At 45.6% G+C, this 17,173-nt stretch overlaps 1 protein-coding gene across 1 annotated transcript in view; it reads right to left on the bottom strand.

Moving 5' to 3' along the window:
- The window catches only part of WIPF1 (WAS/WASL interacting protein family, member 1), a 36,970-nt gene that overhangs the window by 8,627 nt on the left and 11,170 nt on the right, over positions 1–17,173 (bottom strand). The window contains exons 3-6 of the mRNA XM_010569383.1: positions 5,450–5,538; positions 3,751–3,880; positions 1,329–1,508; positions 20–61 (exon numbers count right to left, since the gene is read on the bottom strand). Of these exons, the coding sequence (XP_010567685.1) occupies positions 20–61; positions 1,329–1,508; positions 3,751–3,880; positions 5,450–5,500 (403 nt within the window). The 5' untranslated portion in view covers positions 5,501–5,538. The remainder of the gene's footprint in view (positions 1–19; positions 62–1,328; positions 1,509–3,750; positions 3,881–5,449; positions 5,539–17,173) is intronic.

Genomic DNA, 17,173 nt, shown 5'->3' with positions numbered 1-17,173 from the left:
GGCTTGGCGGCTGCGGAGCGGCCTCCGGGCGGCAGGGCGGGCGGGCGGCCTCCCCCGGCATCTGCGGACAGGGGAGAGGGCATCAGCATCGCTCGGGCAGCGGCTTCGCCCGACGGCGTCCTGGGGGGCCGCGAACACCGAGGGGCAGGGGCTCGGCCTCGGCCTCGGCAAGCGGCCCGCAAGCCTTCGGGGCTGGGCGCCCAGGAACAGTTACAGCAGCAGCTTTGGTAGCGTCGGGGAACCGCTCGGGAGCAGCGGGTTACCTCCCGATAGCGCTTATGAGGGACGACTCCCGAGGGAGCACCGTGGCCGCAGGGTAACGCAACGGATGCGGCCGCCACACAGCCAGCAGTAAGGTGGGGAGGGAAGAAATGGTGCACCGAGAACAAGTGCTTGATGCCATCAACCCGCAAGCAAAGGAATCTTAGCTTTTAAATGATACAACAGTCTGGCAAAAGGCTCTTTTCAGCCCTTTCTAGTAGCTGTTATCTAAGGATGTACTTGTGCTCGTCAGGAAGAAGGCAGCCAGCCTTGCAGTTGAAGAAGTACTGTTCTGTGATGCCAGGAACTTTTGTATTAATACAAGTTCCCAAAATAAGATTGTGATGCAATAGAAAATAATACCAGCTCCGAGAGACTGTTTCGTACATGTGCTGAAAAATTACGTTAGTCTATAAAATACATAAGATTCATAACACCCTGCAACCCCCATTGCCCAGTCCCCCTTCAACAAGCGTGAAATCCTATGTCCTTAACCTTACAAAACTCACTGGCCCCAGATCGCCTTTGTTTCAAGGGGCACGAGGCTTTGGGCAGCTGTTTTGAAAAAGAATGCAGTGCAAGCCCCCAGACAAGCCTCCAGCTGCAGCCTGCGTACCAGCCAGCTGGGATGCCTCATGCGCTCCCAAAGTGGTAAATCATGCTGTTGTGGAGCTGACGCAGATGTACTTTCCATTTGGAAAGTAGATCCTTTTTCCGGGTGCACAAAGGAGAATTAACCTGGAATCTTCTTAAGCTCCCCTCTGTCCTGCACACCCACAGCTAAGGCAGGACCTAGTCTGCCTGACTGTACTTTGCAGGTAGCAATTCAACTTTGCTGAGATCTTTAGTTTTCATCAATAACTAGTAGGATGGGTGGAAAGAGGAGTCTCACTTCTCCCTTGTAAAAGCTAGTATTAAAACAAGTTTCAAGCTGAAAATTACATTTCCTAAGAGCCTATTATATTTGAAGACTTCTTCAATCCCAGCAGGTAATTTATAGCAGTGCTATGAAGGTTTTAAGCCATGTCATTTCCTTTTTCACAATGGAACTGCAAGGTGTTTCTTACCGGCATCTCGACTCGCAGCAGATCTGAGCTTTGGCATTCCTGCTTGAAAAAGGCCTCCAAGGCCAGGTGGTCCTCCACCACCGAAGCTGCCACCACCGGCACCACCAAAACCCCCGCCGCCGCTGCCACCGCCGCCTCCTCCAAAGCCACCACCGCCACCTCCACCAGGTCCTTTGGGTTCTGTTGGGAAAAAAATCCCCCACATTAGGCAGAGAACCGAGAGTGAGCCTGCAAAGTCATCTCTTTCATTAGAGCAACGCTTGTAGCTGGGGAAAAATGGACAAGCTTTCAAAATACACAAGTCCTTGTTCAGGTTGGATCATTACAGCTACCATCACCACCACTATTGCACCATGGAAGAGGTGGTGCAATAAACATAGCCACTGTATTTTATTAAGCCATCACTTTTCTTTAGCCTGCTCTGGACTAGAAAGCTGAGAAACAGTCACTATGGAGAATTTGGAACTGAGCATGGATGGGACCTCTGAAAATATCATGTCTTTGTTAGCGTCTTTGTAGCTGCTTCCCATTTCTTCATACCTTTGCTCTCTCATCCTTCCCCTCCACTTCTCCATAAGCAAACCGAGAGGGCAATCTCAGGAAATGAGGAAGGAAGGACGAAGACAGAGGTCTCCTTCCTCCTGGAGGTGTCTCTGGTGATCACTTCTGGGAAGGCACAGAACTCTGTCACTATTGATGATGTTGCAACATATCTACTTATTTAAAGCCTAGTGTGGAAAAAGATTTCATTTCTGATTACTTTCCTGTAGGTCCAGGAATGCAGTGACAGGATCATTAGCTGCTAATTTTTCCAATAGACAGGAATAATTTTATCAGCCCTCCGTTCCTCTCCCATTTCTCTCTAACGTAAATATTTCTGCTGTGACAACACTGAGATGCTGGAAGTAAAATGAAAGTGTTTTCACAGCTACAAATACAGGGAAGAGCCCTGTTCATAGCATCACTGCAAAACGAGCAGGCCCACAGGTTGGCATATCTGTGGACATCAGCTCTCAGATGATGGGCTACATGGCTGAGGATCAATTACTTAATTTCGTGGCATCCTCACTTCTACAACTTCGGGTGGGTAAAAATTTTACTGACTTCAAAGTAATCGAAACCTGTGGATGCATCAGATTCTACTTCTAATAATTCCACCCAGAAAAAAGGAGGAAGAATGTGTTCATGGGGGAATGTTTCACATCATCCTTCTCTTTTCTTAAGCATGTTAGCTCAGTTCAGTTCTGACTCACATAGGGTGTCATCCTCTGGAGAAATGCTGCTACTATGGTTTAGTCTTTCATCACGATTTGTTAATTCATGTAAACAATAGGCCGCATCATTTTAATCTTACTTTTACCCCTCCTTTAATCCCCTTAATGCTTTTCTCCAGCTTATTACAATAGCTAGAACATGTAACTTTGCTTTCAGAGATAATACTCAAGTGTTTAAAGTATCTGGCTGACTGCAGGACTGTATCTTGTTTTTTTAATTATTCTTTATTGGTCACACTCCTTTGGGCATTTCCTTCTTTCCTCATCATCTTCCTATCACAGTCCAGCCTTTAATTGCATGGCCAGACCTCGACTGAGTTGTGTCACATTTGCTAATCAGTCTGTAGAAGTGTCTTCTCTCCCTAGGCCATAAAGGCTGTTCCTCTGACGCAGCAGGCCCTTGCTCGTCGCTCTTCTCCTGTTTCTATTCTGTCTTCCCAGTGCTTTTGCTACATGGGCTTTTCCAGCCTCCTCTCAACACTTGCTGAGATGTACAGTGCACAGCTGGATGGAGACCTTGTCTCCATTCAAGTAAGTGGAGCAGCTGCCTTGTGCCAGAGCACTGCCAGGCAGGCTGAGCAACAAGGCTCAGCCAAAAAGCTCACACCCCTGAGTCACTCCAGAAGTGGCAAAACTGCGTGCAGCCATGACACACAAGTGGGGCTGTGGCTCCTGGTTCTGGTTTTGCTTTAAGTGGTACTGGGGCCATTAACAAGCCAATGGTGTCATGCCAGGGGTGCCTTTATTTTTATACTGTTTATGCGAAAGCAGAGTCTGAAATTCCACTTTATTCTCTGTGCTGTCCTCAGTCCTGACAGGGTCTTGTTTGCCTGATCTGCTGCAGCTCCTCAGCAGAGCTCCTAGTTGGGTTTGCATAGTTTTCTGATTTAAGCAAACGAGAAAATAAACTGCTTTATGAAAGTCAGCAAACAAATTAACACTCACATGTCATAAGTAATACTTGATTTCTCAGCTGACTTAATCCATGATGAACAGAATTTATTTTTATGCATGCCAGCTGCTGGCATTTTATTTTACTTACTTGTCTCATGGCAGTTCATCTGATGATATACAAAATAATTTTCTGCATTCAGGTATGTAGAACCATTCACACGTACAGAAACTCCAACATGCAGAATCATACTTACTGTCTAGAATCGGAGCACTTCTGTCATTAGTAACAGTCTTCTTTAGCTTTTTTCCTTTGGTAATATCAGATAATAGAGCATTTCGCCCTGCTTGTTCTGACCTGCTTAGGGATGGCTTTTCAGTATTTGCCTGCAAAATAAAATTAAAAATGAGAAGGAAAAATAAACCTCAACTTCTAGCTACAAAGCTCTGCTCAAATATGGTAGTTACTTGAGACCTCAATTTCTGTTCTAACAGCACTGGAGTGGGTAGCACACCACATCTGGTTTTGTGAATGATGTTATAGGTAGCCGGCCTTGCTACTGACTTGAGGCCCCAAACACTGCTGCTATTCTAACCCACACTACTCACTGGAAACAGAACAGTTTTATCCGAATTCACATTTTTTTTAAACTCAAGATTTAGAGTCTCTGATCTTTTAAAGCCAAGGTACATCTGTAGCAAATTGCCATTTTGGAGACTGAACAAGAACAGACTACACACATAATTTGATTACACAAAAAGGTGGACATTCTTGAAAGTTGTAGTGAAAGTTCCTAATATACAAATTCTGGATAAATCAGAAGAAAGATGGATCTTTATCTACTATTTTAGTTTTGATAGAAATACTTTAAAATGGCAATCACCACTTCAACAATATAGACCTCTTCAAATAGACCCAATAAAACCTTTAGATGCATAAGGTTTTTCTCAATGGTCCTCTTTTTCAGTTTGTTTTGGTGACACAGTTTTCAAGGAAGAACAAAAAAACCCTCCCAAACATACACATATATGTGCACGTGCGCGCGCGCGCACACACACACACATATATATGGTTATTTCTTCTAGGAAATGGTTGTTCCTGAAAAGCTTTCTAACTTAGCAGATCGGTGTTATGGAAATTTCCTGAAAGGTGGTGAGAGGTGCCATGGAGGGACCAAGCACAGAGTCTGTATCTTGCTTGTGGTGGAAAATGAGGGAAAGACTCTTCAGCGGCACAGCCCGACCTATCTGTGCAACCAGCTAGGGTTTTGCTATGAAAATATCTGAGTACTTTACAATGGCATTTCAAGAAGCCTTTTTCTTTCTTGTGAGGTGAGGTGAGGATCTTTCAGTGAGGTGACTGACTGTTGGAGGGCAGACACAGCACAAACTCTATTTCGTCTTAGGCTGACTTAGGTCCAATGTAGTCTCACCCACCATGCTGTGCCAGCAGTGGATCCTGTGCTTATACCACAGGCTGGCCAAGGCAGCTATGCTGGCTATGAACTATCCTTACCAAATCTAAACAATAGGATTGATTTTTTCCAGCTCGGGTCATGTAAGTACTAGAGTAGAACAAGGGAGAAGGTGGGAGTACATGGCTGGAGAAAGGCAAGGGGAGAGCACGACTTCAATTCTCCTGACTTAGACAAGCTGTTGAGGAGCTGTGCCTCGCCACCCAGGATCCTTACACCAGATCAAACCACCAGTGTGGGAGGAAGAGGAGGAGGGAGAGTCAATGTGGCTAGTGACATCCATATGGGCACTGGAAGGGAGTGGAAGTGATAGTCCCTCTTGTAGGATCAATTATCAACCATAAACAAAATGTCAGAGAGCTTTCCCCAAATATCATGCATACCCTTGTCCACACCTCAGAGCCTCTGGACATCCCGCTCAATATGACAAGCAGCAACAGAGGACAGTGTATATGGTACATTTACCTCCTGTAAAACTTACCAAGGCCAGAGTTGGGGGGGGAGGGGGAGCTGGAGGGGGAGGCACGGGCATGATGGAAGGCTGAGCTCCGTCTGGTCTTGCTAAGAAACCTGTATAGCAAAACACAGAAACACACAAGGCCCAGAGATTAATACATCTTAATAAATAAATTTCTACTCCGCTAAAAAACATCCTTGCAGCTAACAGGTTTATCTGCTACGTTTTCTAAGTCTAAATAGTCTGTAAAAAGCACTTCATGTTTCATTGTATGGAAACCAGCTGCATCCTTAAACAGGGGCTCCCTACACGATCCCCATTGCCATACAAACTCACAGAGATACATATCCAGTTTTGCACACATACGCAACCCATGCATTGCTATGGCAATGCACAAAAATGCAATCTTGTTCCTGTGGAAGTACTTGAGGATAATCCCATAGCTACACCATCAACCCTCACTTCAAGAAGGCATCATCTCTTTAAGATCATACTCAGAAAGAGATGCTGACCTTTTAAAGCCCTTAAATTGCTTGAAGATAGACACACACGCGCACACACACACACAGTTATGGGTAGGGTAGAACGGCAGAACTCTAGGAAAGACTCATGCTTCTTCCTTTCTCCCTGCTCGCTCCGAAGACTCCAAGCGCCATCATCACCTCTGAATGCACCTTCCTCCTCCTCAGGAGCAGCTCACACAGCCTTGCTCTGTGCACTTTCCCAGAGGAGGAAGAGCAAGCAGGCAGCCCAGCCTCTCAGCCACAGGCTGCTGCAGAGGGAAAAGCCTGGCTGCCAAAGCTCGGGCTTCCCTGCTGGAGACCAGGCTCCTGTTTTTCCCCACCCCAAGCAGAACTTCCAACCTAGGGCAATCCTAGGAGGGTCACACCTGAGATGTAGAACTTCATTACAACAAAAATATTAAACGATAAAAAAGAAAGGACAAGCATCGAGGAATTTTTTTCAAGTCACAAGGGCTTTTTGTGGCATTTTGGCACACTGCTTGCTAGAACTGTGCCTATCGGAGGCTCCAGGGGTTTTCTAACGGGGCTGTGGCATTTCAGGATGTGCTTTGCTCTTGCCCGTTCACCTGAGCCAGCTTTAGTAACAGTGATAGTGATTTGCCACCATTTATATAATGGTTGCACAAGACAGGCAAACACAATGGGAATAGGAATAAGGGTTATTCTCCAGACAACCCTAGGCTGATGGCCAAGTTCCCCAGGGCAGTTATTTACAAGAATACACAGCTCTTACTTTCTGAAGTCACTTAATTGTTTTTGATAAAACCAAGGAGAAGCGTAATAGCACAGTGTCTGCCAAATCAACTTCATGCTAGGCACACTACCCTTTACAGTTTAAATAAGCATTAGGAAAATGTTCTGAATGGAACAAAGTGACATTTGCAGTGAGGGTTTGAGGTGAGTCACCACCTACAAAGCCTGTAATGGCTCTGAGATGATCCATGATATGTGTGTGAGGAAAAAAATGCTTAGAGGTACAGATTTATCTCATCAGATGCTCATGCTTCAGAAGAATTAGAATACAGCTATAAACCCCTCCCCCCAAAAAACCAAACCAACCAACAAACCTGCTGAGCTACCTTTCTCAGAAGAAAGCTTTTCTGAAATAAGACTTTGATGGATTTTGTCTAAAGTCTTTAGGGACCAAGGGTCTTGGAAAGGAGTTGGACACATCGCCCCTCGCTCTGTCTGACTATCTAGAAAAAAACGTGGAGTTCAAAGTGGCGTGAGGCACTACCACTGTCTCTAGTGTTTGCAGGTTTTCTTCTCCTGTACTGCAGAAACTGTTTCTCTTTCCGGTTACTGTGAAAGAGCAAGCAGAGCAGAGGGGAAGCTGGCAGATGGACAGACTGACTGACAAAAAGGAAACTGTGCGAAGCCAAGCCTGTGCAGTGCTGCGCAAACACATGCGTTCGCACAGTCCTGCAAATGGACCAGTGTGCTCTCATCCGTCCTCTGGTGCGTTACTGCGCATCTGAAGGCGTCTCCCGAGAAGCACCAGCTTCACATTCAGAGGATCTGCTTGAATTCAGTTATATTCCTGTCTTCTGTATTTCTAGCTCTCAGTCGTTACATAAAACTCTGCACAAAGCCCTATCATTTCCCGATCTGTTTATCCTAAATGCAATATTTGAAATCTGAAGCCTATTAAAAGCACCAAGACTAATGCTGCTTTGTTCTTCAGCTTCCTGTTTAAAAAAATAGTCAACAGGAAAATTATTTCTTACAGCAGACCACAACCATCCGGTTTCTTAACACAGTCTTTTCACAGCTGCAGTTGTCTCTAGCATAACTGTGCCATTAGGCTATTTCACCAAGCTTTTAACTCCTTCAACTGATTAAAAAGAGAAAGAGAAATTCTGCTCTCTGCACTGCTTTGATAAGAGGCCAAAGCAGTCTGGATAATGCACCGTGAGTCTCCTCGACATTCCATGTGCCATGGGAAAGTTTCTGGAGCAGGCAGAATAAAATTTGGGTTGATATCAGACTTTTAAATGAATTCCTTAAGGCAGCTCAGACCTGAATGCAGCAAGTGAGCCAGCTGGTCTGTGAAGCGCTTTCTCTAAAAAGCAGTATTTTTACAAATGCCATAACTCGTCTACCTCCCTGTCAGTTAAGTGATTGCTTTCTGCATGCTTGTGGTGGTCTGGTCTACTTTTTTTTCCTTTTAACTGGGCTGGTTTAGATCAGCTTCTTAAGGAATTGGTGGGGACAGAGGGGAAGCAAGGTATCACTCGAAGCCTGAGTTCTCTAAGGGGAAGCCACCATGCATGAACACATCCAGCCCCTCCAAAATCCTCCCTGCACACATTATTTGCAAGGAGGTAAGGGGGAGAAAGGCTCTGGGTGCCCCCTCTTCCGCTATCCCATATTCCAGAGGGATGACATCCTCTGATTTACCTGTAGTCACCAGTGGCACACTAGCTAGTACCTCTTCTGGTACTGAAGGGCTTTCTCAACAGGACCGGAGTGGAGATTAAGTACACAGCTGCACACTGTGAACTTAGCATTTAGCTACTGCTGAACAAGCCCTGTAACCCCCAGGGCAGTTAGCAGGGGGGTCTGGAAAATGGCATTTTGGAAGCACAGGACAAGCTTCTGTAATAGGCCAAACTCAGGCAGAACTGGCTTGAAGTTTAATGCAAGCATCCCACAGAGTTGTTTACTCATGATGTTCTAGAGCACAACTTCCTTTAGGAGCCATCAGAAAAAAGATCATATGGCATGACTCAGAGACCTGTGTGCCCGCACACAGAAGTATAATGCATACACTTACAGAGCCAGTAAAACACCCTAGTTTGTAAAATTTTAGCTTAAAACGTAAGTTATGATACTACTTCACTCTTTCTTTTGTCACACTCTGACTCTGCTTCTGCTGCTGAGAAAGAGAATTTCAGAAACTCAAGCTGAAACTTTGCAGCAAGAAACAGCACCTCTGTCTTTGAAGCTCTAACTCCCTCTTGCTGCTCAGTTGTTAGATTTTGTACAATCTATTTCTTTGACTTTTTGTAAGCAAAAAAAAAAAAGGTGCTCTCTGGATTTTAAAATTTGATCACCATAAGCCTGTAGGAAGAATAATAATGTACTTGAAGAGATGCAGCGACCTGGGGGCTTGCCCACACAGCACAGGGCAGTGCTGGGGCTGACCCTTGGGATGAGCAGCACCTCTGGGGCTGCAGAACCAAAGCAGCTGAGTCAGCACAATGCTGAACTTGAATTCTGCAGCTGCTTTGTTCATCACTAATTCACAGGATCACTGTTTTGCACAGAGCATAGAGATGTTCTAAGATGTTAAGTGTAACTCTGCAATTAGAGGAAAGCTTTGGTTACTGTCCTACACTTCAGCAATCGACTCAGTTCATTATTTGCTTTTGGTCAGTGGGAAAGAGCCAGATTGAAGAAATGGACATTATGTTCAATTGCTAACAGCCGACACTATAAAATACCTAAAATAGTGACTGATCCACCCAGTAATAAATTTTACCTACCAAATCTGTTAACAACCAAGTTGCTGATAACACTCGGTGCTGCAGGGTGTTGAAAAGGAACCAATTTGAAAGGACCAAGGCTGAAGGCATATCGGTACTTTGAAAGCCAGGACACATGCCCTTGCATATTTTCTAGGCAGTAGTGTAAATTATAACAGCTTTTGAGAAGCTATATGGAAATGTTATATCTAGACGAGTATTGGTGGTGCAACAGAAAGGATTATGCTAACTAACCCACACACGTACACCGCAGCGTCGGCCCTGGAGCCCCAACCAAACACAAAGGTCTGTATTGTCAGCAAGAGAGAAGGATTTCCACAGCTGGCAGCAGCGTCGGCAGCTGCTCTCCCACTGCGAGGCAGGCGCCAGCAGCACCACGCACGCTGCCGTTTCCTCCGGAGGTCCAGCCCTGATCCGATCGGGGCTGCCATCGCTGTGAGCAGGCAGCCCACCGCAGCCCTCACGCCTGCTCTGCACCGCCTCCGCCACAACCCCGGTGCCAGGGCAGCCTGCCTGCAGACCACGGGCAACCTTCTCGAGAGGGGTGTGCGCGCAGCCGGCATCTGCCGTCTTTTAAGAAAGTCACGCCAGCCGCTAGCCAACGAGATGCCCCAGAGCTGCCCGCCTCATCCCAGGTAAATCATACGATCCGAGCTGCGCAAGGAAGCTCTGACTTTTGCAAGCCACAAGGCACACCCGGCAGTCGCTATCAGAAAAGGTATTAAAACGCTACGATACGCGACGCATCACGGCAAAAATGAATTTCATTTAAAAACCAAAACAGAGGAGAGAGAAAGTATACGTTGCATTCTGCAAAGAGCCCCTTGCAAGGTGAAGTAATCAATGAAGAGCAATAAGCAAAAGTGGCACTAAACTGAATTCCGTCAAACACAAATTCTGGGCATTTCAGATCTAATTTGGTACTTCAGAAATCACTTCAGGAGCATTACAAATGCTAAAAAGAAATGTGACGTTTAACGCGGGGTGGACAGTGCGAACAACTGGACTGCAAGTGCGCTGTTTGCATCTAGTCAGCCATTTTGAGCTGCTTCGAGGTGCCCCTCTTAAACACATTGAGTCAGAGGCAGACGGCTCGCTGCGGTTAATCATTTCCTGCATGATTAATTTCCAAGCAAAAAAAGAGGAAGGAACAAACAACTGTAGAAATAAAATAGAACTGATAGAACTTCCGGGGAAAAAAACCCAAAGTTGCCCATTAAAATGCTGATTGGCCCTCTATGCAAAAGGACCTAACTTCCAAATCAGTATTGATTTGGTTCTTTCAAAATGCATTACTTCCTGCTAATGAAAGTAGGGAAAATTTTTTTAAATCTGAATTTGAGGAAATTGGGCTAGGTTACCAAGTACTTCGGTAAGGTAGCTCTCAAAACAAAAAGGACAACTAACTGTAAACACATTACAAAGTAGTTGGAAAATCATTTAAAATCAGCTTCATACAGACCACAATATTTTTTCATTTCTGTTTTTGTTATTAACAGAGTCCAGAACTATTAAACTGTTTTGATAAAAAGTGTTACCAAGATGTCATGAAATTTGTTCAAGTCCCCCTGCTCCCACTTTCCTCAGTGGACCTCAGTCATCAGTAAGTCTACATGTCCCATGTTCCACCACCGTATCCTCCAAAGGCCATAGGGGCTCTCTGCTTTCAGAGAGCTGGTGCAGGAGTGCAGCAAGGTGTGAGCGAGAGCTTTAGAGGATGCTGAAGACACTCCTCCTGTGCAACACCATGCCAGTAAATCCCATCTAAAAAAATCAGATATTTTTCTTCTTCTCTTTTTATAAAAGTTTCTAAATATGTAGAGACCTATAAATAAATATACAGATAGATGGTTTTAAGGCCCTAAAGAATTCAACAAGGGCACCAAACCAAACCCAGTACAGCATGAAGCTACCTGAATATACTGCAGAGGAATTCCCCTACAGGGTGAAGAAAGAATATTTAGGAGACTTTCTGGCCTCAGTCACTCACACACAGAGCAGTGAAAAGCCTGACAGCTGCAAAAGTAACCTGATACAAGTTTTAATTGAGACAGGGGGAGGTGGGTGGGTGGGGGTGTGTGTAGCTCTGGAGGAAGAAAGTGACACCTAAAATGTTACTCTCAGTATTTTTGGGTCCTTTAACATCAGTGACTGGTCTTTTAAGGATGGTTTCTGACTGAAACGACACTTCTTTTGGTGCAGGGATTACAAGACTTTGTGGCCTGAGAAAGGACATTACAAGGGTGTGAGAATGCAAATTGTCCTGTCCTGTCTGGAGGAAGCCATGGTAGTGAAAGGAGGCGCTAACGTTTCACCCTTAGAACCACTTGCAGAGATCTGGACAGCCAAAAGACAGACCAACAGAGGAGAAGTTACTTGGATGCATGACACCCAGGGAAATTCTGGGGAGCTGCTGCTGCCAGAGAGAGGAAGCCAGCTTTATTTGGGACTTTTCGCATTTCAGAGAAACTCTCCACAGTACCTGAAATGAGTGGTATGACTTTCCACCCAGACTGAAAAATGCCATCCCCTACGCAAAATGCCAGTGCAGAGAAAGCGGCCGGTACCAGCGATGGCAGAGAGCTCTTGCCCGGACCCCAAGTCAGACCTTCCTTTCTCTTCCCACAAATGGCCCTCGGGGGGGTGATGGACGGTAGGCTTCATTCATGGGCACATGCGTAAAGTGGATGAGGTCTGTGTGGCCCCAAAATAGGACTTAGCCCAACCTGAATGACACACATAAGCTGGCAAGAACAGGAAGATCTGCCACGGGGAACTGCGTCTTTACAAACTCGGCAGTGACCGACTTGGGGGATGCAACACCATTCTGCTACGGTCAGGGGCCAAAAAGGAGAGAAGAGGAAAGCAAGAGCCTGGAGGTCTCTGGCAGGAGTGCACTGGGCATTCCTGGGGAAGAAACACATGTCAGGCCAGTATCACAGTGAGCATTTTTTCAGCCCTACTTAGGCTGCAGAGAGATGATATATTTTTTGTTTTGTTTTGTTTTAGACATACCCTTTTCAATAAATCGCAGAGTTCTAATCTTTTACCACTTACAACAGTGCAACTGAGCTACGTGAGAGGTGCAGGTGCTAGGGGGGTAGTGAGGAAAAGTAAGATAAATAACCACAACAGCAAACAAAGCACAAGACTAGTTAGAAAAAAAAATGAGAGGATGTCATGAGGTGCTTTCACGTCTCTGTACGTGTTATCCCAGGCACCCGCGCCCTGCCAACCCTGTGGCATCTCCATCTTCCTCCACCCCTCATGCTCACCTCCCTCATCCCTGAGCACCCAGCCAAGTGCAGTGACCTTGCAGGCAGCACTGGCTGCAGCTCACACTGGGCAATTCCCCAGAGCCTTAAAACCCCCTAAACACTTTCGATCTACCTCTTACCATCACAGGAAAACTGTAACAAAGCAGGTTACTGGGGAGTGTCAGTGGCAAGTGAACTATCAGACCACTGAGCCAGCACACAACTGTGGGGTCCATGACAAGTTGCATCCAGCAACCCTCATCTGTCAAAGGCAAGCAGGAGTTATATGGCGAAAATCCAGCTGCACTGCATCCATGGAAAATTACAGCTAAGAAATAGGCCGCTGTGGTGTCAGAATGTTGTTTTAATCCAAGTATTTTAAAAAGCTTTTTTCTTTTCAGTAACATATTTTTCAAGACATGCAGAGGATCATAGGCAATAGGTAGCTTTGGAGGACTGCCCCCAGTCACCAATATAGTCACTATTTGAAAGAAGCAGCAAAGCTTTTGGTCAGTTTAAGTGTTTGGATGTTGACTTGAGAAAAGCTGATAATGTGAGAGCAAATACGCTATAGCAGAAAGTATCTCTCTGACTCACTGAAAACAGAAATTACTTCCATCCAACCCATGCTCCTATAATTTCTTTCAGCCAGTGCTTCCAGAGATGTACAGAAATAGTCCTGTTCGCTCAGACTCTGAGAACTGGCTCAGGCCACCCGCCAGAGCGACCCTGCCCTGAGGAGCGGGACCTCAGCCATGCAAATGACGCCTGGAGCAAAGCCCCTGCACCAGGCACCACGGGAGGGAGCCTCCTCGGTGTTTTAAAACAAGTACCTATGTGTCATTCCTCAGTAGGAGGTCCGGGCCAAATGCAGCAGAGAAATCTAGAGTTACTGGGCTGTATCCCAGCCCTCGGGACAGGAGGACACAACTTGAGACATCGCAACCTCCTACGGCTCCCTCCCTACTCCTGCCTCCCTGCCAAAAAATGAAAAGCCCTTCCCCCAGCCCCTCCACAAAGAAAAGCCCTACAGCAAACAGCTTCACCCTCTCTCCCAGGCAGAAGTGATGGTTAAGGACCGAGCTGTTTGTGCCTGAGCTCTTACTTCCACCGTCCAGAGCACAGCTGCCTGCAATATTCAATCACGTACCATCCAAGACAGCCTTTAGTCAACCTGCGTGTTTGAAACAACGCACAAGGCTGTGTTATCCTAGGCACGCTGCCCAACGCGGCCAACGAGGGATTCACCCGGGTCGGAGGCGACCTCAGCGTGCAGCCCTAAAGAAAGGGACCCTTGTAATGGTGCTCTGCAGAGGCTGTAGGGACAACCTCTCCACATAGGGACAACATACGTGGGGCAACAAGGACCTGATGGCTCTCTTCATTTTATTCCCTCGCCTGTTCCTCCTTGTGAATGTTTTGTGTTCACAAACTACTGTTCCTAATACATAGACCAAGATCTTCTCTCCGATGGGGCTGCTTTTTCCAGTGTCTCATTACTGCTGAGGTGATCACTCAGTGTCATGTGGCTTGTTCAGCAGCATGCGCTTTGCTGCACAGCATTCTCCCCAAAACTTCAGCCATCTTAAGCTCTAGGAGCTGTTAGTAGGGTGACCGGGCTAGTTCAGAAATTAAGGATTTCTGAGTATTGCCTCTAGCTCACTGTGTCCTGAATCAGAAAAAAAGCATTGCAATAAGTTGGAAAAAGTCCTGAAGAGCAGGACCCTTTCCACCAGCTTATCCTCACAACGCGGCACCGCTCAGCTCTCCGACCAGACAGGGTCATTTGTGGCTTGAGGGTGGCAGGCAGCCTGCGCAGAGAGGCAGGCGGAGGGCAGGAAGGGATGTCTCCCACACCCCACACCTGGTGACCCAGGGGCGGAAAGGCACGGGCTGGGCCTTGGACCCCCAGCTTGTTACCATGGGAAAATAACTTCAGTTCACGTTAGTGTCCCTGCCTTTTGCCTTTCCACCTATTGCTCCATTGATGTTTTTTTTGAGGCTGCTATGGGTCTGACCACTTGTTTCCTTTCTATAGCATGAAAGCAATTCTGCCATTTGAATCAAATTGACAGAATTTTGGAAAATATTTTTTTTTTCCCCTCTCTCCACTGTTTTCTAGCACAACAGGCCAAAAAGTATCAGGAATTAGTCTGAATGGTTTTTTTTGGACACTTGAGCTGTTGCAACTTTCAGCCAGCATGGAAAGAAGTCACAGGAACCAAATTTGGTGAGCGAGCCCTGGGATTTTGCTGGTGGTCTTCTGCTCACCTCAGTTGCCCATTGGCGTGCCATGGGTCCCCTTCACAGCAGCTGTTATAAGGAGAGGGACTTCTCTCTGCAAATCCTGGGGGTGGGATGAAAAGAGCCTGTTTGGAGCCACAGGTTACATCATGGGAGCTCTAGGACATCCCACGCCACATCCTTTCCATGCCCAGGGCACTAAATTAATAATGTTGTGACCTGCGTAATGCCGTTGCTGAAGCTGTGTTCATTCACCTTTCTCTTCTGACCAACAGGATGACATGAAGCTGTAGTCGAAAGCATTTTACTATAATGAAGGCATACAGAAAAGGATCAAGGCGCTGACACACTGTCAGATTATTCTACTTCTGAGTAGGCATAGGTTTAGAATTCAGTTGGCTTCAGCATTCAAATAGGCTTTTTTAACATAAAGTGTTTTCTTCATCACCATCAGCTAAGTCTTACTAAACCTGCAGTGAACTGTGACTGGTCTACTAAAGCCAGCATCTATAAAATAATATTAAAATAGCAACTACCTCTGAAGGGGAAATCTGAGGCATATAAGGTCCAGACATGTGGAATTCATTTAAAACACCATTTTCCAATCCTTCTCTCTTGTAAATATTGCAATATTCCTATAAGAATGTTGAAAAACTACAGTGCACAGAGATTAGTTCAGATTTCACATCAAAAGCCCAAACAAAATGTTAAGCGGCCTGGGCAGTCAGCAGGGAAAGAGCAACTACACAAGCAAGAGTGCATTAGTTTTTACAGCCCAGGTGTCGACATGAATTAGAGAGTAACATGAATACCTGTCATTAGAGCCACAATCAAAGACTGATCTGCCCCGAGTGTAGGAAAAACAAAACAAAACCCAGCCCCAGATCTTCATAATGTAAGGCAGCCTGCTCCGCCAAAGACAGTTCAGAAAAACGAATACCACCTCAGAGCCAGGTTACTGTCAATAAAAGCCTCAGTTCAGTGCGGTAAGCCCCATAAATCAGTTTTGTGAGAAAGAGGCAATGAGGTCTGGTAGAGATTTTAATTAAAAAGAAAAAAAATTTATTTTCCATTCCAAAAGTTAATTTTGGATGATTTGAGGCTGCAAAGTGCCGAGACTCCAAACCTCCACTAAAAGGGGTGGAGGTGGAGAGTCTGATTTTACTCTCAGAGTTCGCGGAAAGGCTCAGGCCAGTTTTCAGAGGGGGCTGGATGAGACCCATTGTACCTTATGACTTTGCTGAAAGTGTTTGAATTATTTGGGATGATCAGACTTGAAGATTAAGAAGACTGCATCCTGCAAAGTCCCTTGACGTTCTCTGGTGTGCAGGGATTTGCGCTGTAGCTCGGGGTTAGTCATTAAACCAAATCATTCGTGAGGCACTGAATCATATTTGCACATAAGTAATGAATTTGAGGAGTGTCACAGACAGCAATCAAAGTTGGTGTTGGCTCCCACAACGCTATCTTTTGGATGCAGAAGGCTGCTGGAGCAAGGATCACAGCCACAGTCTGCACAGAGATGCCATCCCTTGTATTCAGCACTGCGGGCATCTTGCTTCATGAACGTGGGGAGAGCAACTGGCAAGATATACTGTCATCTGTCTCAAAGTACCGTGACCTACTGAAAAACTCCCTGTAACTTTCCCTCTGTGCCCTGCTCACAGACCACAAACTGAATAGAAACTCACATCAGACCTTACAAACTGACTAGATACTAAATGAGGACTCATTCTGCATATGACTTGTATCCTCTGTGTTCGCAAACTGTCTCTGACCTCCGATGCAAAAAGCTATATAATAACATTTGATCTGCCATTTAAATGCTTATTTCAGTAACATGATCAGGGAAAGTTAAGTTCTTTGTTGACTCTGCTGGGCTGTTACAAAACAATCACTTTTTTTATAATTCACATTCCCAAAGGAATTAAGGCTAGTTTGCAAATAAAGCAATGGAAAATTTTCACCTTACTGAGGTATAAATGAATATACACAAAATATACCATTACTTTGCATACTACAGAGTTTTTAGTATTTACTATGATTGGTATTTTATCATAGATCCTCCTCTGAGAATAGCTACCAAATGGAACTCTTTTTTACATGATTTATATAATAACTAGCTTACAGTAATTAAAAACGAGTACCAATTTCAAAGCCCAAAACCCCTGACATATGTGAAGCTGGGCAACGTACGCTGGGTATCTGCACATGCAGGGAGTTGGACGACAAAGT

Source organism: Haliaeetus leucocephalus, unplaced genomic scaffold (assembly GCF_000737465.1).
Source record: "Haliaeetus leucocephalus isolate CR32 unplaced genomic scaffold, Haliaeetus_leucocephalus-4.0 Scaffold1, whole genome shotgun sequence".
NCBI lineage: Eukaryota > Metazoa > Chordata > Aves > Accipitriformes > Accipitridae > Haliaeetus > Haliaeetus leucocephalus.
Note: the sequence above shows the minus strand (reverse complement) of the source record. Positions and strands in the feature narration are given on the sequence as shown.